The 24,203-nt window shown below is 37.1% G+C and overlaps 2 protein-coding genes across 6 annotated transcripts in view; both read left to right on the top strand.

The window, feature by feature from the left end:
- The first annotated feature begins 1,438 nt into the window (after positions 1–1,438).
- cxcl14 (chemokine (C-X-C motif) ligand 14) lies at positions 1,439–11,110 on the top strand. The gene is made up of 4 exons (XM_023398073.2): positions 1,439–1,803; positions 3,664–3,769; positions 8,186–8,299; positions 8,933–11,110. Exons 1-4 carry the CDS (start codon positions 1,740–1,742, stop codon positions 8,946–8,948), a joined length of 300 nt encoding a protein of 99 aa, XP_023253841.1. The 5' UTR covers positions 1,439–1,739; the 3' UTR covers positions 8,949–11,110.
- A 1,074-nt stretch (positions 11,111–12,184) lies between these two features.
- fam13b (family with sequence similarity 13 member B) overlaps positions 12,185–24,203 on the top strand; it is a 78,473-nt gene continuing 66,454 nt past the window's right edge. For 4 of the 5 annotated variants that reach the window (XM_087171693.1, XM_087171694.1, XM_087171695.1 and 1 more), the window contains exon 1: positions 12,185–12,457. The gene's annotated coding sequence lies outside the window, so the exon portion shown is untranslated. The remainder of the gene's footprint in view (positions 12,458–24,203) is intronic. The other variant, XM_023398001.2, reaches the window with a different exon arrangement.

The raw sequence follows: 24,203 nt of genomic DNA, 5'->3' as shown, positions 1-24,203 counted from the left end.
CCCAAATGATTGGTAATTGTCGCTATGTAATTTCTGGATATGCGAATAAGGAACTGTTTGCTAAAATGTTCACCATATCACACTAAAATTGTGTTCACATCTTGTTTCCACTGCCCCCTAGTGGTCGAAGAAAATCAGTTAGTGCAAGTGAAATTTGTATGGAAACAGTGTGTCCTAGAAGTGAAAGACTAGCGACCAGGGCCAAGCAAAAAACGAACGAGGTCCATTATTTTCTCCATTATTGCCATTTCCGTGTACCACAGACAAAAAAAAAAACAGTGTTCACATTAAAGATTACAGTTTAACCCATGGCAAGGTGAGAATGACTTAACTTTGAGGACATCTGCACACTGATTCAGAGCAACAGTTACACTGTTGGCCTGAATAATGTTTGAGGTTTGAGCACATGAGTTCATCCCACTGGGAACTAAATGTGCTCTCAATTGCATCTCACAGTCTTCATACAACAAATGGAGCTGAACCTTTGATCTTGTTTGATCTTGTTTTTGTCTTTTTGGTGTCCTCTAATGTGACTTTAACAAACAACTTCCAGCCAATCAGACACAAGTTTTTCCATGGTCATGGTATCCACTTACAGCCTAACCATGCAGTTAATGTTAGTGTTTGTGAGCCTTAAATATCTTGGTAAGCTCTGAACACAAAACAATGGCCCTCCTGTGTTGTGTTTACTGCCACAAGTAAATCTAACACATGTATGATGTTGTTTTTCTGCGCTTATCAGGCATGCTAATGCTAACGTTTGCCTATTAAAAAGACAATAGCTCATTTTGAGGAGGAAAAGACGTTTTTTTCCACATGACTGTGTACAGTTGTGTACAATTACAAATGGACATGAAATAACCCCCAACCTCACCCCCCACCCCAAACTTTATAGCCTTCTTTCTTTAACTTTTTTTGTAGACTGCTAACTCTCCTTTACTGCCCTATAATGTGTTATGTAATGTATTTTCTCATTTATCAACAGCAAGCATTTTAACTGTCCTGTAAGCCAGAGGGAAAACGTGGGCTGAAAACTTTTCATCTGCTTTTCACTTTTCCGTAAGTAAGCATGTCGACTTGAAACTGCACTATGAATCTAATAGTTACATTTCTGTCATTTTAACGTTCAGATTAGCGCAATGTGGCCTTTCCTCTGACGTTCATCTACACCCCCGAAGTTTTCTGTCGGTTATGATCAGGTCAGTAGCCTAACAGAAAGTAGTCACCGCAGTCAAAGCAGACGTCATCCCACCCTCATTTTAGAGGACAATATGTGGATTTTGTGTTTTTCCTTCACTCCCTCCCTTTCCACGTTCTCCACTTTCGCAGGCCACAAGTGTTTGATTCGCTGTCTGGCCGTGCATATTAATGAGAGGGGGACAGCGGGCTGCTTTTTAAAAGAGCTGCTGCCAGCCTCTCCACAGCGAGCGAGAGCGAGAGAGAGAGAGAGAGAGAGAGAGAGAGACGCAAGTGATTGGAGATTCATCCAAGCGCTCAGGACGCACAGACGGAGTTGCACAATCAGCGCTCCAAAGGGACTCCAAAAAGCAGAAACCCCTCAGCGCTCCTTCAGTTCTGCCATCCAACACTCACTGCAAGTGGATATTATTTGCAATTCGAAAAACTTTTTTGTTGATATTTTGTTGCGTTTAGTCGTAGAGACCGTTTGGAGAGCTGGGTTTTTGAGGAGCCTGATTGAAAAGAAATCCATTTCATCTTTTTTTTTGATTTGTGAAGACATGCATCGGTGCACAGCGGTGCTACTTTTGGTAGTGGTGGCCTTGTACTTCTTGAGCGCAGAAGGTAAAATAAAATACTTTTTATTTGTTAATCTATAGTTTGAATTGATCATTTAATTGGCTGTTTCGCGCGGAAGCTATGGAAGCTATTTGGAGAAGATGTAGGCTAGATGAATAACAAACAATAGGTGGAGAGATTCATGTTTCTGACGCCTCATTTGGTTTGTTATGTGTGCAAGAAGAGAATGGAGAATTAAGTGCAAACTCACTCTTCCAAACTAACGTTTGTTTGAATCAAGATCCCCAGATTTCCAGCACAGCTTTAAAAACAACAACTTAGCTTGAGTGATTTAGTGGTGCATTTGCTCGCATGTTGATTCTCACAAAACGACTTCATGTTGACATCATCAATATGCCACCAGCTCAGTGTATTTTACTTTTAATCTGACCACAAAACACTAAATTCAGCAGTTTGTTCATAACCTCATTGTATCTATATACACTGATAACTTCTTAAGACAGATTGTATTGATGAATACAACTATGATGTGAAAATCTGATCTCATCATGAATCTTAAATTGGCATTCACAAGCTTTTTTGCACCCTGAACTCCACTCTCGGGCTGCACTAAATTCACTGGTACTTACATTGAGTGAATGTTGTTGACAGATTCATTAGAAAGTTGGCTTTTTCACCATATGTTCAATCATTTATTGGTTTAATTATTGACTAGTACCATCTCATAGATGGCAGAAAAAATACTTTAATTTAGAAGGTAGAGCCTCATCTCAGCATCTCCTTGTATCTACCTGTGTGAAGTGTTGATGCTGTTTTTCCCCATCATGCAGTCCTGATAGTATACATGGATATACTAACCTCTGTGTTTCCTCGGTTTTATCGGCCTTTGTTGTCCAGTGTGTTTGTGCTGAGTGCTGGCACCACTGTGGGGCTTGTGACAGATTTAGAGGCAGGCGGTCAGGACAGATAGCGGGTGATGGATGAAGGAAACCTTGGGACTATCCAGGTCATCACCTCCCATCACAAATATACAACCCAGCAAAACTCATTTCCTCAGCAGCATAAAATAAAAAACGGCTAGGAAACTAAACCGGGAGACGGTGTTCTATTGAAGTGAGTAAATGTAAATGTGAAGAAGGGAGACTGAATGTGACCTCAGTTGAACACTTGCTTGCTTATGTCCCTGCATTTCTAATACTAAAAAATTTTAAACAGCAAAGTCACAGTTACATGAAAGTAGTAAGTGCATTAAACATGAGTTTTCATGACTCTCCAGGACAATTAAAGCCGCAGGTTCTTCCTGCATAATTTTGACCCTTTGATTTGTATTCATAAATCATCAGAGCTGCATTGGATCAGTTCATTTTGTGAATGTGCAGGACAATAACTTTAGAAGAACCAAACGCTTTTATGTTTGGGAGAAATTACATTTTTTAAAATCAACCCAGAAGTTTTAATTTTATAACTACTCAATGCTCCTTTTTAGTTTTTATCACTCTTTTAAAGATGTTAATATGTGTTTTATTTAAAACATTTACTGCATCGTACAAGTGCATGAATCAAGGGGTTCAACCGAAGTAACACTGTTTGTTAGATATGTCAAGCTTTAGCAGTGGACTTAAGTACTGGCACTAAATCCTCCTCATCAGTGTGTAATTTAAAGATAAACTGGGGATTTCATGTTGATTGAGAGCCAATTTGCTGGTAAATCACAAAGAATTAACTTTTCTATCAGCTCGTTGGAAGACGAACTTAAATAATCTGTCCAGTTTCCAGATGGGCAGTTTAATTATATCATTGTACCTTTTAAATCTCCAAACCTACACGTAGATTGTGTTACTGTTACGAGAAAATACAAGGACTAATGACAATTTGATCACACCCATGTGTTTGATTTCTCAACAGCCTATAAGTGCAGGTGCACCAGAAAAGGACCAAAGATCAGATACAAGGATGTACAGAAGCTGGAGATCAAACCCAAACACCCGTACTGCCAAGAGAAGATGATATTGTGAGTGAGACTTTTTTCTCTTTTCTTTCTCTTCATCTATCATTCTTTTTCTCCAGTGCTAGATCTCTTTCCTGTATCTCTCTCTTCAGCCACTGTTTTCTCCCTCTTTCCATCTTATCCTCCTCATCCTTTGTATTCTTCTCTTACTCCATTTTCTGACCCGTTTTGTCTCTCCCGTAGCTTTTATCCACTTTTGCTGCTTTTCTTCTTCCTCCTCTTCTTGTCTTTCATTTCTTCCCCCTTTCCATCTCTGTGTGTGCACAACAAGTAAGATGTATTTGTACCAGCTTGACACCCAGATATACAGTTGTAACTGTGCCATGACTGTACTCCAAAATACCATAAAAATATTTGGCAGCTTTACAGGGATTATCAAAACATCCTGTCAGCTGTGCCTAAAGCACTTAGGAGGGTTCACAGTGTGTGAGTACAGCCCATAGCCAGGAGGTAAAGATGATTTATTAATTGGAAAGGTTGGGAGAAAAAAAACACAGCTTTCCAGAATTTTCCAGAACTTTCAAGTACTTCCTCCATGACAATCTGATGAGACATTTTGTATTTCCACACTTTTGACAATAAATTAAAGCATTTACAGATTTATAGACAGACTGTCTATTTGATCCTTCCGCTCACTCTTTCTCTTTGCCATCTGACCTGTGACCCATCAAGTCACAGCCGGTGCAGACAGACAGCTATTATGTTCAATTTGAGCTATCGTTTAGTGCAGCATGAAACTCTCTAATAATAACTAGGCCTCTTCTACTGAAGAGATCCAAACAGACTTGAAATAACCTGTGGCGCTCATACTGACATTCCAATCCTAATAAAATAAACATACTCATCATGTATACATTATGTACTGTATATTTTATGCATGAGTTCAAGCGTTGGGGATCAAGTCTCACCCAGAGCTAGAAATGTGAGATGTGATTTCTATGTGGATTTTAAGTTTCATGTTAAAGTCACTCAAAGGGGCAACAGATGGGAATGTTATGTCAGCCTCCCTGGAGTCAGTTTTGTGTGTAAGTCACAAACTCTGCTGCCACCTGCTGGCAAATTACAATATGAAATAGGGAACACAATCTGGGGAACAGCAGCAAGCAACTAAGAAAACAGACTGTGGATGTGACATGAATAAATCTGGTATTCCAAGTATTCTTTAAAATTAGTTATTAATCACATTGAGACAATGATGACGATGAAGGATTGGATTTGGATTCTTCATATTACACATATGTTTTGATATTAGAGCAAATCTTAACAATAACACCATTTAGATATCATCTTTTATGGGAATGATAAACTGTGGAGAGTACAGATTATCACACAATCACAGTGATCCAAATGGAACTGAGATGAATCAGATAACGTGGATCCCATTCATTTCTGTATTGTTTAATGCTGGAACCATTAGTTGATTAATCTACAATAAAGTTTGAATGAAGATAATCTCCAACAACTATATCAAAAAACCATCTCAGTGTAGTTGTACATCTCCTCTCTTCTGATTGGCTGACTGTTTCCTGAGTGATTGAATAAAAATAAAGCAGATTTCAGGTATATACTCAGAGACACCAAATCCTGCAAGGTTGGTTGGTGGGTCCGGGTGGGCTGGATTTGACAAATGGCTGAGAGCGGTGACTGGTTTTTAAGGCTCGGTTTCTGAGTCTCTGTGCATTTCTCTGTGGATCGAGCATTTTTGATACTTTCACAGTATTAATATAGAACCTAGACCTGCTTTATAATCAAAAAAGACATGAAAATCTGACTTTATACAACATGGGATCTTTAATTGTTGGTTGGTTCCAGTTAATGTGAGAATTTAGGTCTTTTGTCTATTTGATGCCATTGTAAATTATATATATTTAGATATTGGATTATCGGTCGGAAAAAAATAGAAAATTGAAAACATCACCTTGGGGTCTGACGATGAATAATCGGCACATGAAAAGATAATGAAATGTACATCATTAGTTGCAGCCCTAATATTCACATATGCCATCTAAAAAGTCTGTATTTAAAAGTATGGTATGAGATATCAAAACAATAACAATGTGTGTTTTGTGTGTGTGTGTGTGTGTGTGTGTGTGTGTGTGTGTGTGTGTGTGTGCCTGCCAAAGGAAAAAAAAAAAATCTGAGAAGTACTACATTTGATTTAGTATTTGTCGACCCACAGGTCTGTGGTGTGTATTACCCGCCACGTAACTATTATTTAAGGCTGCTCTTGCTCTATTAGCATGAGATGGGGGCCACCAGCCGCTGCTGCCCAGTGAAAAATGAGCCTCAGCGGGCTCCGGAAAGCCACAGAAAGAAAGGGAGCAGGAGAGAAATGACTGAGAGAGTCCCCCCTCTGGCCTTTGTTGTGGCCATTTGGCTTACGGCGGTCAGTTTGGCATTCTGGGCGACCACTCCTAACCACAAACACACACAAGCTGAGAGCCCCTGCTTGTTCCTGCTTTTTCCTCATTTCATTTTCCTCTCCATTTCCTCTATGTTGTGCTTTTAAATTCAGTCTTTTTACAACTTTCTTTCATATTATTTTTAGTCTTATCACTCATTATGTTTCTCATTGGTGCTCTTTGTTTGTCTCTATCACTTCATTTCTGGCTTTTCCTCGCTACCTCTCTTCTTCTACCCTGTGTTATGCCTTTGTCTGTTCAGGACACATTCCGATCCTTTACTTAAGTAAAAGCAGTAGTACCACACTATAAAAACACCAAACACAAGTTTTACCAGTGAAATGTACTTTATGTTGTACTTTAAAACTGATTATGATTACTATTGATTATGCAGAATCCCTCATTATAGAGTGCCACTATCATATTACTGCTTCGTTAACATGGAAGTATCATGTTCATGTTGCAGCTGGTAGAGATCATTTTAGCTACTTTATATATTTTTGGGATGTCTAATAAACTAATCACATTTTTGTATGTTAAATTTAAATATGTAAAACAACTAGTAGCTGCAGCAATCAAATAAATGTTGTGAAGATTAAGGTACAATATTTCCCCTTTAAATGTAGTGGAGTAGCAAAAAGTGGAAATACTGATGTAAAGTACACTTGATCACAATCACTCCTTTCCTTTTTCTTTTCTCCATTTGCTCTCATGTTCTTCCTTTAGCTCTCTCATAGTGACTCTTCTCTCTCTGAGCTCATGAAAAATGGTGCCGATATGAGCTTTTAGAGCCAGTGGCTGCACTTCAGCTGCCCAGGTGAATGATAATGAGGATGAACTAAAGCTCAGATTAACACAGTAATGAGGTAAAATTTAACCCCTGCTAAGCAGCCATGCTTGAACATTAAAGGTGCGTTTATTACAGCCTCACTGATATGAGACCATTGGCATGTATGCATGCATGCCTACAAAAAGCATTTTCATGTTCTCTCTATCGAACACAGACTCAAAGCTCAGTTCTTCCATAACAAAGCATTTAAAGCTGCCCAACTAAACCTCAATAGCCAAACAAAGTGACAAATGAATGGGCAGTAAAATAGATGCAAAACACTTTAATCTAATTCTTGTAATTACTGAATGGAACATTTTTATCGAGAGTCAAGTCTTTTCTCTTGCAGTCAGCTCATTGAACATTCATGGTTTAGTGAGTCTTTGAGTGTGTCACTGGATGGAAAGGCCCCATGGCATGGTGGGTGTTTTTTCCCACATTTCTCTTGTTTGGCCTGAATATGCCACATGCAGGCAGACTGTCTCTGCCGTTGCCTTAAGCAGAGTGTTACAGACGGACCAACTGATTCAATGAGCTTAGATGTCACATCTCTAAGTGGCACCTCCATAATATTGCTTCATTGCCAAGAAACTGGCCTCCGAGTGCAAGCTGATCTTTTGAATTGTGAGGGCATTTAACTGTGTAAATGTTATTGAGGGAGGCAAAGAATAGCAGCTGAAGTTTGAGGCAAAAACATGTCAACCACGCTACAACTTGACCAGTTTCTATTCAGAGGATTCATACTAGCTTTCAGATGGTTTAAAATAGTTCAAATCGACATTTCTACTCTATACAGCTCCACCAAAGTTCATTTTAAAAAACATAGTACAAGTGGGCTCTCTCTCTCTCAAACTATTGAAGTTGACATCTTAGTGTCCAAATATATTGTGCAGCCTAATCAAACTATTTTATAGCCATGTGATTGCACTAGGGGTTTAAAATGAGGTGCAAATTGACAAAAGTTTTGTGTTTGTTTGAATTATTCCATCAAATACTTTGTTAATTTCTTACTTTAGGAATGCACGTCATACAGCTCTTTTCCAGCACACCATACTTTATTCACCAAACGTTTTCGGCTACCACGCCTTCATCAGGGTGGTGAAGGCAAAAATATTTTGGTAATAACATTAGACTTTTTGGGTTCAATAATAACTCCTTTTGTTGTTTCTTCTCTGCTCCCCTCCTCAGCGTGACAATGGAGAACGTCGCTCGGTTCAAAGGGCAGGAGTACTGTCTTCATCCCAAACTTCAGAGCACCAAGAATCTGGTCAAATGGTTCCGCATCTGGAAGGACAAGCACAGGTAATAATCTTAGGCACAAAGTCTGATAATAGGTTAGTTTAAAAGCACATTTAATAGGGCTTAGTGTGGCCTCTGGGTTTAGAACACTGACCATGTGGTTATAACGTACTTGGTTTGGGCTCTGTCGCTTCTATTAAATCTATTAAATGTTAATAATAATTACATTTTAAGTTTTACTTTTTGGACTTCTAACAGTTACAGTTTTCTTTTTGTTTCAATCCCATGCCTGACAAGGTGGGATAATATTTATTTACAAATATGTTGGTAGCTAAGGACAAAAGAGTGAGTGAACATCATTGATGTTTAAGTATTTTTATACATATTAATACATATATGAAAATGCAGTGGAGAGGTAGTGAGGCAGTATTTTGCTAAGTACACAGGCACATTTCTACAGGAACTGGATTTCAGTGATTAAATCTGCGACCTTCCACTTACATCCACAAGGCCAGTGCATTCAATACAAGAAACATTTGATCTATGTTTGTCCAGAGACTAGAGGAAAACATCTGATGCAGGCGGTAGATGACCCTGGCAGAAAAATCCAATGTGCAGGCAGCCAAAGAAGAGAATCTTTGAGAGAGAACTGGACAGTTATTTGCAAAATTAACTCTATTTTTGTTTTTTCCCCAGGGTGTATGAAGCTTAAGACATCGGCTACCCAGCACACGTGGATCAAGTGAGACAAAAAAAACACCACCACCAGGACTCTTTTTATGAAGTGCAAGATGTAACCTACAATCAAACTGTACTTCTCCCTCTTCTGTCTGAGATCTGTCAACCGCATTAAGAGATATCTTTAGTTCGTATATAAGCTGGTGGGCTCATTTTAGTCGGCCATCAATGTAGTTACAGTCACTCACCACTCCAGTCTTTACAACTGTAGTTATGCTTGTCAAATAGTGGACAAGACACCACCGTCTGTGTTCAAACAGTTGTAGGTTTGTTCAGATATGATTTAAAGGGACTTCTCTTTTGCTTTGGGTTTTAGGCTTCTATCAAAATGAAGAATGTGTCGTTCGTAAGAACCGAGCAAACCTTCCTTTGACAGATACAGTGTAGGTGTTTCTATTGTTAAGATTTTCGCTACTCTGTATTCAACATGACAGGTATAATATTTGTACAATGCCAACCTTTAGGATCTGGTTACCTGTGTTTAAGAGGTTATAGTAGAAATGCAGAGATAACGATTCTCAATGAATCCGATTCTCTGTATGTGTAGAGGAGAGGCAGTGGTCACATATGATACCTACGTTTCTATTGTTCAGTCAGATAGAGGAGATCTCCCACTGTGTGTGTGTGTTTATCAGGTCCATGCTAGTTGTATGTGTCAAACAAACACACCACTCTGCAGCACACATTTTGTAAAATACTATCTCACTAAACCTGCAGGGTGTAGTTTCAGTAGATATTAAAGAATACAAATAGTTCATATGTGCCATTGCTACATAAATTACAGTCTGTGGATTGGAGTCATTATTAAAAACACTAAAAAAGCAAGACTGTCTGCAGTTTACATCATCAAAAGAAGATCGGTTATATATTTTGACTGTTTGAAAGACTTTTTTAGTTCCACCTGTGGAAACAAACGTGCAATGAAGCAATACAAACTGCCTGCATCTGCACTGTATTGAGCTATGATAGCATCCTTAAAGTATAACGCTGGTGATATTGTATTTTTGTTAATGTAAACCAATATTCCATGAAAATATCCCATTCATTCCTACAGAAGACTTAATCTTTAATCTTAAAAATGTTTATATTTAAAAAAGGTTAAATAACTTCCTAAAACAGGTGGGCACTGTAGTTATTAGCCAACATAACAATAACAACCAGGAGTAAAGTCTGCATTTGTTGGGGACCATTTTCAATGTTTACAATGATGACTGAAAATAAACTGCAGTGCATATTTTTATGGTAATAAGGAACAATGGATTTTTATGACACAGAAGGAAACTATATCATGCTTTGGATACACAGACAATACTTGCTGGTAGGATTCATTTTTGGTTTTGTTTTGTTCATGGGATTTGTTGACAATAAGAAAAATACAGAATATTATCAAACTTATCCTTTAAAACAGGCTCCAGACTGTGTGATGTAATGAAAATAAGCACTAGACCAGTGCACAAGGTTCAAATGTTTTACTTCTTTTAGCTCTGAAAAAGGATTTGGCTGAAAACTCAAATCATACTCACTGTTCACATATAAAACAACACTCATTAATTACAATACAGCATATATTTAGATATATTACAGGCTATTCATTTGTACTGCTAATGATCATATTGCTGTCTTCTACAGCCCCGCATGGGTTTTGATACTCTACGCTCTTTTATGATCTCTCCTCCTGTAGATCTCCTGAACAATACTGTCAATTGTGTTATTATTTTGTATGCTGTAGATACACTTTGTAATAATGGCTGTTGGGTGTTGTTTTGTTGCCACCAAACAGAATTCACACACAAATATATCTGCATAAATACAAAAACAACACATTTTCTTTACCTTTTGAAGAATGTGCATTACTCTTGTTTTATATCTTATATATAAATATATATAAAGAAACATTTTGTAAATGGACCAGTATAGCCTATATGTTAGTGAGAACGAATTCACCTTAAGACTTTATAGTGTCATGTATATTGTGTTACTGCATTGTAGTTGTTTTTGCTTTTGTTTATTTAAATCTTGGTTTGGTAACAGATATGTGGAGTGTGAGTGTTTGGACTGGCCCACCAAACACACAGTTAGACGTTCAATTGAGTATAAAACAATAAACACAGCAATAAATGTCTATAGAGCAGCTCATATCTGCATTTGATTCATTGAATTAACTATTGTAATCAAACCTGAAACAAAGAGAAAACAGTGTTGTAGCTGATGTGTAAAGGGGAAGGAAGACAAAGAGAGCACCCTCAAACTAAAGTGCTGTGAGGGAAGCAGACCACAAGGTGGCGGAATCTACCAGCTGACTTTTATCAGGCTAACTGCAGGTGACAATATAATGGACATAAAAACACTTTGATTCACACATATATCGAGGTAATATAGATAAAAAGAAGTCCCTGTTAATACAACCCATGTAATTTTTATTAGTATGGTTATGAGTATTTATTTTGCTTTCAGTTATTAAATCAGAATTACAAAATAGTTCATTTGATATTGGTTGTGCAAATTATATTAAAAGTTATATGAAGATCTAAATGTACGGTCCCACACACATACACAAAAAAACTAAACATTATTGATCTCAGTATAAGTAAACACAACCCTGAAAAAGTTTATTAAAGACTGACATAAAAGTAACTGATAGTAGTAAATTTAATGCATGTCCACAAGGGTCCTGTCAGGATTTTACTGCTAATGGGGCCTCCAATGCTTGTGTACCACGTACAAATATACATTATGTAATGTATAATACATAGTATACATATAAGTAATGCTTCTATTAGTAAATCTATGTAATATTTAAAGGTAAAATTCTACCTGTGAAGAATAGTTTGTCATCAGTCTCACCTAAATTACAATCAAAGTCTTTTCTTTGAGTGGAGACAAGTAAACCTGCCCAACCTGTAAAATCGTGCTGACAGAGATATTTTACTTTTGGTCAAATTGTGCTTCATATAAAACAATCACACAATATCTTCTTGATTAAGTCAAAATTGAAGCAAACTGATATAGTGGGTACAGAATGTGAGGTAGTGGGCTATACAAATAAACTCGATAACTTGTTACAGTGACACTTGGTTGGTTTAAGAGTTTCAACAATTATCTGTGTTAGGCTATGTTTTAAGTTTGCTGTCTCTGCCTGCTGTCTGTAAGGCGGGGTCAGTATTTGGCAGCTGTCTCTCGCTGTGTTCAGAGTGAAAGAGGCGGGGTCAGTATTTGGCAGGTTCGTCCCTGGAGGGTGTGTGTGTACGTATGTCTGAGACTCGCTAAGCAACGACCTGCAAACGGGCATCCGAGCCAGTCCGAGCCAAAAAGAAAAAAAACAGGAACCACATTATTTTTCGGGTGTCTTTGCAATGTTACCGAAGATATCTCTACACCGCCTGCTTTGATCTCGTCGAAGTTGTCGTCTCTCCAGACGTCGACCACAAAACCCAAACAAGAAATTAATGCATCTTGCTCCGCGTTCCTGTTTGTTTTGACCTGGTAAGGTAACTGCTACCCCGGAGCGACTGATTAGCTTCCTCTGCTAACAGCTCTTCTTATGGTTCACTCAGCATCTTAGTAGCTAATGCTAGCCAGCTAAGCTAACTGTGCCAGACGCTTTGTGTTGTCTGTTTAATTAATATTTTTGCTTACAGGTGTTTTGTGAGTTTATCTGCTGTGCTCGTTTTTTTTTTGTTTAGAGGGTAATATTGAAGTGCACAGTGGCTGTAAAAAACCCTTCGTGGCTTTATTTGTGTTCATTGGGAGCTAACGGCTAACGGTTAGTTCCATCACATCTGTGGCTCCTTCGTAGGCACAGCAAGCTAACTCGGAGACAGAAAAACTGCCCTAAATAATTAAATATTTGGGATTGTTTTTTATTTTTTTTTGGATGCCTCTAGCAAAACTGAACAATGCCTCTTGTTTTCAGTTAGCAGACATTTGATTCTACAGTTGTTTTAGTTAGTAGTTGTGAATCTCATTGCTTCTGCATCTAGACTGTAAGATGCAATGGACAATTCAGAATCACCTGGATTTGACGGTAATTATCCACAGCGTTCAGAAATATACATCCTGTGTTTCAGGTATCTAGAGTATCTTCTCTTTCGAGCTGTAGCTTTTAGTTTCGTTTTCTGACATGACTGTTGTTAGAAAGCTTCGTTATTTACACGGATGCTCTCTGCTCGGTTACAGTGAAGTGTCTGTGCTGGAATGTTCTGGTGTTTTGTGGCACAGTGATTACAGCCATTAAACTATTTTGGCTGCCCTACTCCTGATTATTAGATTTTTGTGTGTAATAATAGATTCAGCGACGTCGTTTCAAGCATGTGAAGGCTGACTTTCATTTCTGGATTCTCTGAAATCCTTTCCATACTGCATAATCGTATCCGGCCGTTGCCCTGAATTAGGAGGGATTGGTCTGTCCATATGGTGTGCTATAGGCATAAGTGAAGGAACCGTCATGCATTACAGATATACATTGTAGGGCATTGCTGTGCACATTCACATACAAGCAAACACCTTGAATCACACATATATAGTGTGACATAACTATCAAAATTTCTGTTAAGATGCGTTCAAAGTTACTATTTCGGCATTGTAGAGCTGAAATGTTTAATTGATTAGTCGAATAACAGAACATTAATAAGCAATGATTAATCATTTAGGTAAATTTTCAGCTATAATATCAAATAAGCGTCATTGGTAGGGCTGTAACATCCCAAAATCAAAAGCTATTCACTAATCAATATCATAAATATCAATGAAAATGTTATATATGATATAAATATATATTATAAAAATGTTGTGAATAACATGTGAATCATGACAAACATAAGCAGCAAATCTGAAAAGTTACTACAATGATTAATCAATTTTCAAAAATGTTCTGCCTATCAACTAATCAGTTCATCATCCAATAGTTTCAGCTCTAAATTTTGTCCTGTTAATTTGACATTTTCTTGACTATTATTGCTAATTAAAACAGCATTGATCATTATAAATTGATTATTTTTATATTTTACATTTATTATTTGATTGAAAGAAAATGAATGGGCAAATTTTCTTATCCATAATTTTAAGCAAAAAATGCCAAATATTAGGTAATATTATTATTCTCATATATGAAAATTTGCTGCCTGCTGTTATTATTATATTACATATTTTTTGTTTTGGACATAACTTTTGGCTCTGGGAAGGTGTGATAGGTGTTTCATTAGTTGCAGCTCTAATCAAAAAATATTTACAGACAATATATACAAGAAATAGTAGTAAAAGCTATATGAATGGCTGGGGAAAAAAATAGGAAATCAAAGCCAGTATTATGTATCTAAGCTTATGTCAGTGCAACCCTGAGATGTGTGTTCAAGGAGGACATAAAGGAAGTTATTTATTTAATGTGTCTAAACAGAAGTCTCCTTAGTTACTCTGTGCTACAGAAGGCTCTGTCACTTCTGTACAACATGCTGACTTGAAGAAGCGTTTGTGTGGTTTTTTGCTTGTGAAATACAAAAATATACTTATGCACTGTATATTTAGAGGTGGAAAATGCCTGAAAACTCTTTGCAAAAAGGTAATACTGCTATATATTGAAAATATACTTAAGTTTCAAAGGTAAACCATTAATTGTCAAGAATGGTCTTTTGCTTTGTATTCATGTATTTAGGTTTCTGACTTCACTTTGGCAATAATAACAACACCAACGAGTGACATTTAATCATCTGCAGGTACTTTGTAGACTACACATGATGTATGGTCTTATCTGAGTAGCTCAGTAAAGTTTAACTTGTTAGCAAAACAACAGGGTTATTGTGTAAAAGACAGCAGATATGTCTGTAAACAGACTGGCTTAAAGGTCAACTTTGCAGTGGTGCTGATGTTGGAAAAATGTTAGTAAAACAGTTGCTGAGTCAGCTACTGTAATACACTTTGGATTGATACAGTTATAACTTTACACTCAGTTGACAGTGTTGGTGCACTTTGCTAAAATGAATTTGGTCTAATACAACAGACTGATTGAAAGTCATGGTTATCCTGCAGTCTGCAGTTTGTCGTGTTGTTGAACTGTGTTGCATACTACTGGGAGGTATTTCTAAAATCTTCACCCAACCTCATTGATATAAAAGAGGTAGACAATGCAACCACAATCTGCAGCTTCCAAAATGACTATAAAGTTGAATCAACACCTTCTTAAAACAATTTCAACAAAAATTGAACATACAGGTAGGGTTTATTGCAGGGCTTTGATATTAGACTGCAATGATTTTAGCAAGTTGTAGAGCTGAAATGAACAATTATTTTCATTATCGATGAATGATTTTCTTTAATAATCAATAATTTTACCTATTATTCAGCAATTTTTGCTTAAAAAAAACTGCCGAAACTATTAGTTTTACTAGTTATTCTCTTGTTGGCTTGACAACTAGAGATTCACAGCCTCGTTTGGGTCCCCAAGGAGGTTTAACACTGTTACCAAGCTAAAATATTGTGTTAATGTCACTCATCTAAAACCATTTTTGATTGTGAATGTTGAGGTAACTCAGTGAAAGTATTGATATAATGTATAGGTAGTGACAAGTTTAGCCTTCATTCTCATAAAGCGGACCTAAGCTGAACCTGTAGCCCTTTATGTGAAGGACCTCACGTATGCACATACCAACAGTGTCAAATCTCCAGCCTCCTGCAGTGTGAGATAAGACTGTGTACGTAAGACGACCCATAGTTTTTATATGGAAGGAAAATACGCACGCACACAGCAGTCACAGCAGTGTCATAACCACACAGCTGCCTGCAGTGTGGGATTGTTGTTGCCAGGTCAGTGAGTGGTTGTTTTAGACTCTGTGGACAGAGTCCAAGCTAAACCAAATGTGGTCCAAATCTCTCTAAAGCTGGACCCACACTGCCAGAAATTTACCAGATTTAATGCGACTAATCCCAGTCTGCTTATCTTCACACCTGTATGATAAATATGTTCCATTACCTCCCCATTTGCTTTTTTTTTTGTCATTTAACTATTTTGTTTTTCCTGAGTAAGATAGGACAATGAATCAAAAGATGGCACTTATAACCTGCAGTGATTTCAAGGAGTAATCAAAGCAGTGCAATAGATATCTCTGTATCTACCAAGAAACCCTGAGCATTGTCTCCTAGTGTACATTAAGCCAAAAGGGCTGATGGCAGTTTTGCACAGTGTGGCACTGACCTGGCCCAAAGATTGTGTTAATGGAGATGGTCCACTAGGAGGATGAAATAAGTAAGGCTTCTACAGAAAAAAATGTATTCATGTGTATTTATGTTTATTCCAAGAATATCAGAAAAAGAGTAGGGTAGTTTCCCTTCATATTGTGGTGTTTGAAGTTGAAGATGAGTTTGAACACTGATAGATTAACTATGTTAGTTATGTAACACAAATGTAGAAAAATTCTTCATAAATCATATCTCTGCCATACATCTTATTTGCAAGACAAGCAGCACATTCTCACAATTGAGAAGCTGCAACAAAGGATTGTTTGGCACTTTTGCTTAAAACGTGACTTTAACCATTAATCAATTATCAAAATAGTTGCTGATAATTGTCTGATTAATTGATAATTTTTTTGTTGATTGATTAATTGACCAGTTGTTTCAGCTCTATAAAAAAGAAGGGGCGAAAAGAAATTTTTCGCTAATTTCTGTATTACTACTGAAAGTATACTGCCTACCAAAAATGTGCTTACTAAGCACAAAAAAAATGTATATGCATATTTCTGTCTATTCAGCAATTTGATGTGAGGAGAGCTCTACATTTTGCCTACATTTTGCTTAGTTGACTGATATTTTTGTGGTTAATCCAGATCAGGGTAAGGCAATATGATGATATACACTGTGGGGTTTTTAGAGATTTGTCAGCTATTAAAGAAGTTAAATGGGATAGGAGATAGATTTGTAGATTTGTTTTTTAATCTCTGGTTATATTAGGACATTGCAGACGGTGCTGCAAATCAGTTAGCAGGAGTGCTTTTAAGCGATATTGGATTTACAGGATTTGGCATCAATTTAAAGAAATTCCTTGCTTTGTCAGGTATTTAATAATTAAAAAAAAAATCTATAAACAATTTTTCCATTGAATTTCTACTATATCACATTACATATATATCTAGTGCAATATACATGTATATATGGATCGATTGAAAGTTATGTCAGTACTTCACTCCAAATTGATATATTTACATATACTTATTTGAATTAATTACATCCTTTATATGTGGTGTGTTTTAGTAAATAAACAAGATTCTGGGCAAGGATGTTGACGTCATGCCCCATGTCTCTAGTTATTGGCCAGGTATTTGGTTATAGATACCAAATAGAATCGTGTCATCTTCACTATGCCTATATGTTGCTGTATCATTTTATATTTTTTTTACTATACCGTACCAAACAAAGACTAAAGAAGTAGAAGACCACATCTTGATTATACAAAAAGGCAGATGGAGAAATCCTGTACTGAGCAGCTGGTTGGGATGAAGTAATCAGGGGGTGACAACATGTTCTCAGTAGGTTTAAACCCAGAGCTCTAACTGTACAGCATCTGCTTAAAGTGTCAAGCCACTAGAGCGATTGCACAATGATGAAAGTTGCATGACTGTAAATACAGGATGACAAACTGTCAACTTGTATCTGTAACCTCTGGCACCATTTCCACACTAGTCAGAGAACCTCTGCATGACATTAAGTCTGTGGTTTTCTGTTTGAAGATATATTGAAACTTAGGTGTGATCAGATTACATTGATACATGGAAGAAAAAAAAACAAATTATGGAATTTGAGAACCTGTAACAAAATACATGTTTTCTATGTATACTTTGTGATTTTTTAAACGCAATTTGTGATCAGAATTGTCAGTTGTTTTTGAGTGTTTGGCCAAATCTACATTTAAAGATCTAAAAATTTTGCGCGATCAATCAAAAAAATAATCTATCTTGATACAGCCAAGTTTAAATTCTGTTTTCTAGTTTTCAGAGGCCAGATTCAGGTCAGTCAGTCTATTGGTCAGGTGGATATCACTGTCTCAAAACACACTGATTCCTGCTTACCTGATGTGAGGTAGACCAATGTTTTGCAGGTACTCCGGCTAATAGATTAATTTGACCTTGACCTCTGGGTTCAGCTTTCCTGGCTTGAGCTTGGCAGCAGTGCTTTTTGGATTGGAAAGTGAAGTAATAAAGTCTGTTTTCTGGCAGCAGACCCAGTGATCAAAACCAGCCAACACTACTCTGGAGCCATTAAGGTCAAGTTAGACAGCGAGTCATTGCTTACCTAGATGAATTACAATAAAGTAGTGCCTTTCTGGAGCCATGCTCAATAGGTCATCTCTGGCTTTTGTGTAGAACTGAATTTTAATATGATACCAGGGCATTTTAATTTCATTTCATATTGACACATTTGGGACAAATGTTCTAAGGTATATATTACAGCATACATAGGTTTGATTAAATCACAGTTTTATTTGCACTTTCATCTCATATCAAAATTCTTGTTATTTTCTTAATTGTGAATTTAGGAATCCCCATAATGAGCTTTCTGGCAGAGCAGGATGAGTACTGGCCAGCTAGCTGCAACAATTAATTGATTAATCAATGAATCTGCAACTATTTTAATAATTGATTAATTTCAAGCTAAAATTCAAATATCCTTAGATATCAGCCTCTGGAATGGGAGAACTTGCTACTTTTCTTTGTCATATATTACAATAAATTGAATATCTGGACAAAACAAGCACATTGAAGACATCACAGTAAGCTAAGAGAAACTATAGATTACATTTTTTATATAGATTGAGCGGATAATCAAAAAAAACTAGATGAATTGATAATGAAATTAATTGTTAGTTAAAGCTGTAGCACTCAGTGCAGTTGTGTCTTTAGTAGGATTGGTGACATGGTTGGGGGACATTTTTCAGATATTGATATATTATCATATTATCACAATATAATTCCTTTCAAAGTTCACAAACGATATTGGATATATTGTGTCAATATCGGATAAATGCTCAGCCCTAATCTTTAGTCAGTGTTCAATTATATATAAAAGTATTGGATTTCAATGTTGTCACGTAGGTCTCTCAGTTAAAAAGAAACCATGTAAAAATAAATAAAATTCATGAGTCATGACCACTCCAGATGAATTAGGAATATTGTTATCTGTCAGGCGGCACTTTGGTGAAAAAATGGCAAATTGTAAATTTTCTGTGAGATTGATGATTATTTTTATTTTTTCCGCTGTGATTTTTACTGGCACAAATCGACAAACACTAGAAAATTGGTTCAGTTTGGTGGCTGCGTTAAACATGGACTTTATTGGCATATTTTGCTGCATTTGTCCCCAGTGGAGGAAAGGTTAAAGATAAAAGGAAATCTCACAAGGGAATGTTAAACATGGTGCGTGTTCCTCACATGATGCTGACTGATGTTTTCTAAAGCTTCTACAGTTTAAGGTGCATGTGGTAAAGACGCATTTGACTCTTGGCCACAGAGCGATTGAGCAGCAAATCCTCAGTGGTTGCAGCTCATTTGTCTACCTCTATTTTGAGTGAATGCTGTCGTGCCTAGATCCATAGGCCTAAAACACATCCCTGGCCTAAAGGCTTACCATTACTTATAATCATATACATTTCTGCATTTGAAAAAATACTTAATACTTTAAATAAAGGGAGGCAACATAAAGCTTTAATAACCTGTATGTTCAGTGAGACAGTCCTTCAAACAGCACTGTCAGTTTGCTTGGTCACTGTTTGTGCGCTCTTCTGTCTGCTCATTTGTCAGTGTACTCTCACAGCTGGTGTTTTGATGTATTGTTTACACACAGACACACACACAGATGGAAATGACAAGACCTGTACTATCCTGTGTAAGCTATTTGTTCTATGTTAATTAATTCTCATTGAGTCCTTGTATAATAGAGCAAAGACTGTTTATTCAATGGTATTTAACTAGAGGCTTGGGAGTTCCTCATTGATTCACTGTAGTCTTACTTCTTCATTGCACCACCACTGCATTCATAGAGCTGTCAGGCATGTACTGTACTGAATATGAAGACCACAGACCTTTTTTAATGCAGCAAAGGCAGAAGTGTTCTGGCTGGTATGGTAACATGCAGTGGTGTGGAAATTTCCATCAGTAGGAGACGCAGCGAGAAGGAGAGGTGATACAGATCAATACTAAATCAATAAAGCTCAATGTTGTCGTCTCAGTCGAGGCTGTGCTGAGGTTGGGATCACAGTTAATCCATGATGCACTGATGCTGCTGTGAATTTCAGTTCTGTGTGCATTTTAGGCCTAAAGAGGAATAAAGAGAGATTTACTGTCACAGTGAGGGATGGAAACTGAGAACCCATTCCAGTTGAGAAGCGGTTCCAAATTATTCACACCATTGGAAACCTATGTGTCCAAGCTTATCAGTTCCTTTTATTGATGCCAGCATGTCATTTTGACAGTTGTGCGTTTCAAAACAACGATGTCACACTTACGCATCTACATTCATGGAAACTTACAAGTCATGGCAGAGGGGAAGAAATAGTCTAAAGCTTGGCTTCATATCATGAAGAAAGATGACAGTGCTAGGCATAATGTCTGTAAAATGACAATTTCAACTAAGGGTGGAACCACCAGCAAAATGCAGAAACATCTTTCTACGCAACATGGGCTTAAATTTCAAGAATGCCATCTGTTTGACACTCTTATGTGTGAGTGTCACTGCTTTCCACCTGAGCTGCATGTCCATTACTGAGGGTAAATACCTTATGTTATCTCTTATGTCTTTCTCATAACATTAGTGCTGCACAGGCAGGCTTAGCAGATTTTTCTTTGACTAAAAAAAGCTAAATGAAAACATTTTTTGAGAGATTTTGCGATACCATTTATACTGTGGTTGCTGTTCCTTTTAACAACTCAGGGTTTATTAGACCAATGCTGGGGGCAATTCTGCAACATTGCTAATGAAATGGTATTTATACTAGGATATGGGTTTGATTAGTTAAAGGTCAAATGCTATTAAAAATAAGGCAGTTTGGCAAATTGTGAAGCCCACATGCAAATAAAGTGTATAGCCAGAATTTTTAAAGGGGATTTAATGTGAGGAGCTGTTGTGATCAAAAGCTTCAGTATTCAGAAAAACCTTCTTTCATTGTTTGAAGAGTCAATAGGCAGATAAAAACTTCACAGAAAGAAGTACATGTATGACTGTTCACCCAGATGGCAACCAAGCAAACTTTATGCAAATTCCCCAAACAAAATGCTGCTTTGCCTCCACTCCCACAGTTGCCAACACAGAGCTGCACTTGTGTTTCCACTGCAGGCATTCAAGCTTTTTGCAGTGTCACGGCCCTTCAGGCTGGGAAAGAATGGATCTTATTGTACTGTTTCCTTTAACAGCACTTGCATGTCATGTCAGCCCTTGTATTAAATGTAGTGGAGAGTGACATGAAAGGTTGGAGCAGACTATGATAACTTGGAGTATAGTGAAGCAGGCTTAAGACTGGAAGATCACCAGTTCAGGGAAACTCCTTCCTCCTCCAGCAGGTGCTATTAAGGGGGGCACTTAACCCTGGCAGTGGAGGTGCGTAGTAGCAGTTAACCATTAGCTGCAGGAGGCTTTGGTTGTACTGGGGTGGAACTGTACATTATGCATATGAAGTGTGATGTTGCTGGATAGAGCAAAGGTAGCCTAGCATTTTTCTTTTTAGCTTAATATAAAGTAGGTTTTAAAAAAAAGACAACAACTACTGATTGTTTTATCATTAACTAGGTTCAGTAATCACCTTCGTTTGTTGGTTCATTTGTTTGTTTATTTGTCAGCAGGATTATGAAAAAACTGCTGAGCTGATTTGCATGAAACTTGGTTGATGGAAGCGGCGCGAGCCACGGAAGAAGCCCTTAAATTTTAGGGCAGATCTAGATCATTAACTATGAATTTGAGTTTTTTTCTCTGAAGTCTGGTCTATGTTTTTTTGACATCGGCTTTGGTGGAGGTCTGCACTCTTAGTGTATTTTAGAGTCATATTGCATTTTTTGTCAGACCAACAGTGCAAAACCCAGGCGTATTCTATTTACTGAAAACAAGTAAAAGCAGCAACTCTCATTTTCTCCAGATTGACTAATTGTTTTTCAGCTCATCTGGACTGGTCTGAGTTTCAAAGTAACTCCTGTTGAAAGGATGGTCTAATAGTTTGAAATGCTTTTTCACTCCTTTTTGTTGCTTTTCAACTTAGACATTGTGATGTGAAGCCACATCTTTTAAAATAATAATTAATTTTGTTGCATGGTCTCTACATCTTCCAAATAAATAAAAGGAAGATTCTGCTAGTTTGGTCAGGGTAAGAGATAACAATGACTGAAAAAGTCCACATCCCCTGAAGACATGTGCTTATTAATTTATCTCCGACAGGGCTTGGCTGGGAGGAGCAGCTAAACTAGGCTAGGACAGTGAACTGCTGTTACTGATTCAAGGGCAAACACTGGCTTCACTGCCTCATCTTTTTCTCCCCTGCTCTTCCTCTCTTTACCTGATTTACTCTTTCTTTCCTGCCACTTCCTTTCTCCCTGCTGCTCTTTCTCTAATCTTCCTCTGCCATTCTTTGTCTGTTGCTCTTTTATTCTCCATAACACTGACTCTCCTCCTTTACTCTACCATTCATCTGCATCCTTGCCTCCCAGCTTGACTTGACCTGCTGATGTCAGCCTGCAAGAAACAGAACCATTTTTTACAAGCAAATGCTCACCCACAAAGCCGTATCAAGGAAGGTATCAAAAGATAATTTGTGCATTCATTTTGTAACCTTAAATAAATAATTTATTGAGCACTAATTCATAGTTTGATTCCTCATCCTAACTCCTGACCTGAAATTATTCCCCTTTCACTTACTAAATGACAGTATTAATACTAATTGTGCCTAAATATTACAGAAATATTTCCCTGAAATCATTAGTGTGACAATGGAAGTAGTTGTAAATGAGTGTTGTGTAAGGATAGCAAGTGTATTTCACAGTTTTACCCTCAAATCACTATATTCATTCCCTCAGTTTGACTGCATTATGTTATTGCACTAGTCTCCTTCTCATGCAGTTGCATTGGTTACTACATGGACATATTTCAAGTTTAGGCTGTTGAACGCAACGTTGGGTTATCTTTGGTATTGCTCTCATCATTTTCCCTTGAAATATGTATTTTAGGTTTTAAAAAATATCAAATTCAAGTTTACAAATTAGAATATACATTTTAGGGTTTGAATTATTACAATTTATATCCCATATTCCTGTCCATCTCACTGATATCCTTTCTATCTGCTTACCCCCCATCAGATCTGAGTTTGTTAGATAGTAAAGGCGACTGACTATAAGCAAATGAGACACCACTGATGAGATTACATGTGTCTGAGTGCATTTTGGAAATGGTACAGATAGACAACCAAATGGACAGATTACATGGAAAGTAGACTGTCGTGCTAAGTAAACAAAAATAGTGGATAATGTGCACATCCAACCCAGTTGTCTAAAGGTGCAGGAGAAAAAGCAGAAAAAAAGGATGCATGTGTTTGAAATATGTCCTGCATGTGCTACTGTCCTTTCTTCTGGACATGTTGTGTTTTCTCTGTACATTAGTAGGATGGGTATCACTTTTTGTCTATATATTGATTGTAATTTTTGTTCCCATGGTTTTTGCATTAAAAAGACCCTATAATTCAAACATCATTAAACACATTTGGGAGCTCAACTATCCTCTCTTTAAATTGACAGATATATTGATAATTAGGAAGACATGCAGGTAAGGGTTAGACATGACTTATGCTGTGCAGTTTGGGTTGGGTTAGCAAAGTTCAAAATATTAACATTACCTTTGTTTTGCACCTGTTAGCTGCTACAGTTAGTTGATGAATTGATGAGTCAGTCACGAGAAAGTGACTCAGCAGCTTCTTTGATAATTGATGAATTGTCTCAGTCACTTTTTAAACAAAAAGCCAAAGATTGTAATTTTCATCTTCCTTAATGCGAGAACTTGCTGCTTTTCTTTGTCCTTTCTGGTACAAGTGTTTCTGGGTTTTGGACATTGGTTCTGATAAAGTAAGAAATGAGCAAATGTCACTTGGACTCTGGTACATAATGAAGGGGATTTTTAAAAATATTTTCTGACAATTTAGAGACAAAATTATTAATCGATTAATAGTGAAGGTTATTGGAACATTAATCAATAATTACAGTTATCATTACTCGCAGCT

Source organism: Seriola lalandi, unplaced genomic scaffold, assembly GCF_002814215.2.
Source record: "Seriola lalandi dorsalis isolate HSWRI2012SDOR001 ecotype SW California unplaced genomic scaffold, Sedor1 jcf7180002054972, whole genome shotgun sequence".
NCBI lineage: Eukaryota > Metazoa > Chordata > Actinopteri > Carangiformes > Carangidae > Seriola > Seriola lalandi.
The sequence above is the reverse complement of the archived record's forward strand: the minus strand, read 5'-3'. Positions and strand labels throughout refer to the sequence as shown.

Coding starts and splice junctions, on each gene's coding strand:
- cxcl14 (XM_023398073.2), top strand. CDS start 1,740: ATGCATCGGTGCACAGCGGTGCTACTTTTGGTAGTGGTGGCCTTGTAC. Junction 1,804..3,663: donor GTACTTCTTGAGCGCAGAAG/GTAAAATAAAAT, acceptor ATTTCTCAACAG/CCTATAAGTGCAGGTGCACC. Junction 3,770..8,185: donor TGCCAAGAGAAGATGATATT/GTGAGTGAGACT, acceptor TCCCCTCCTCAG/CGTGACAATGGAGAACGTCG.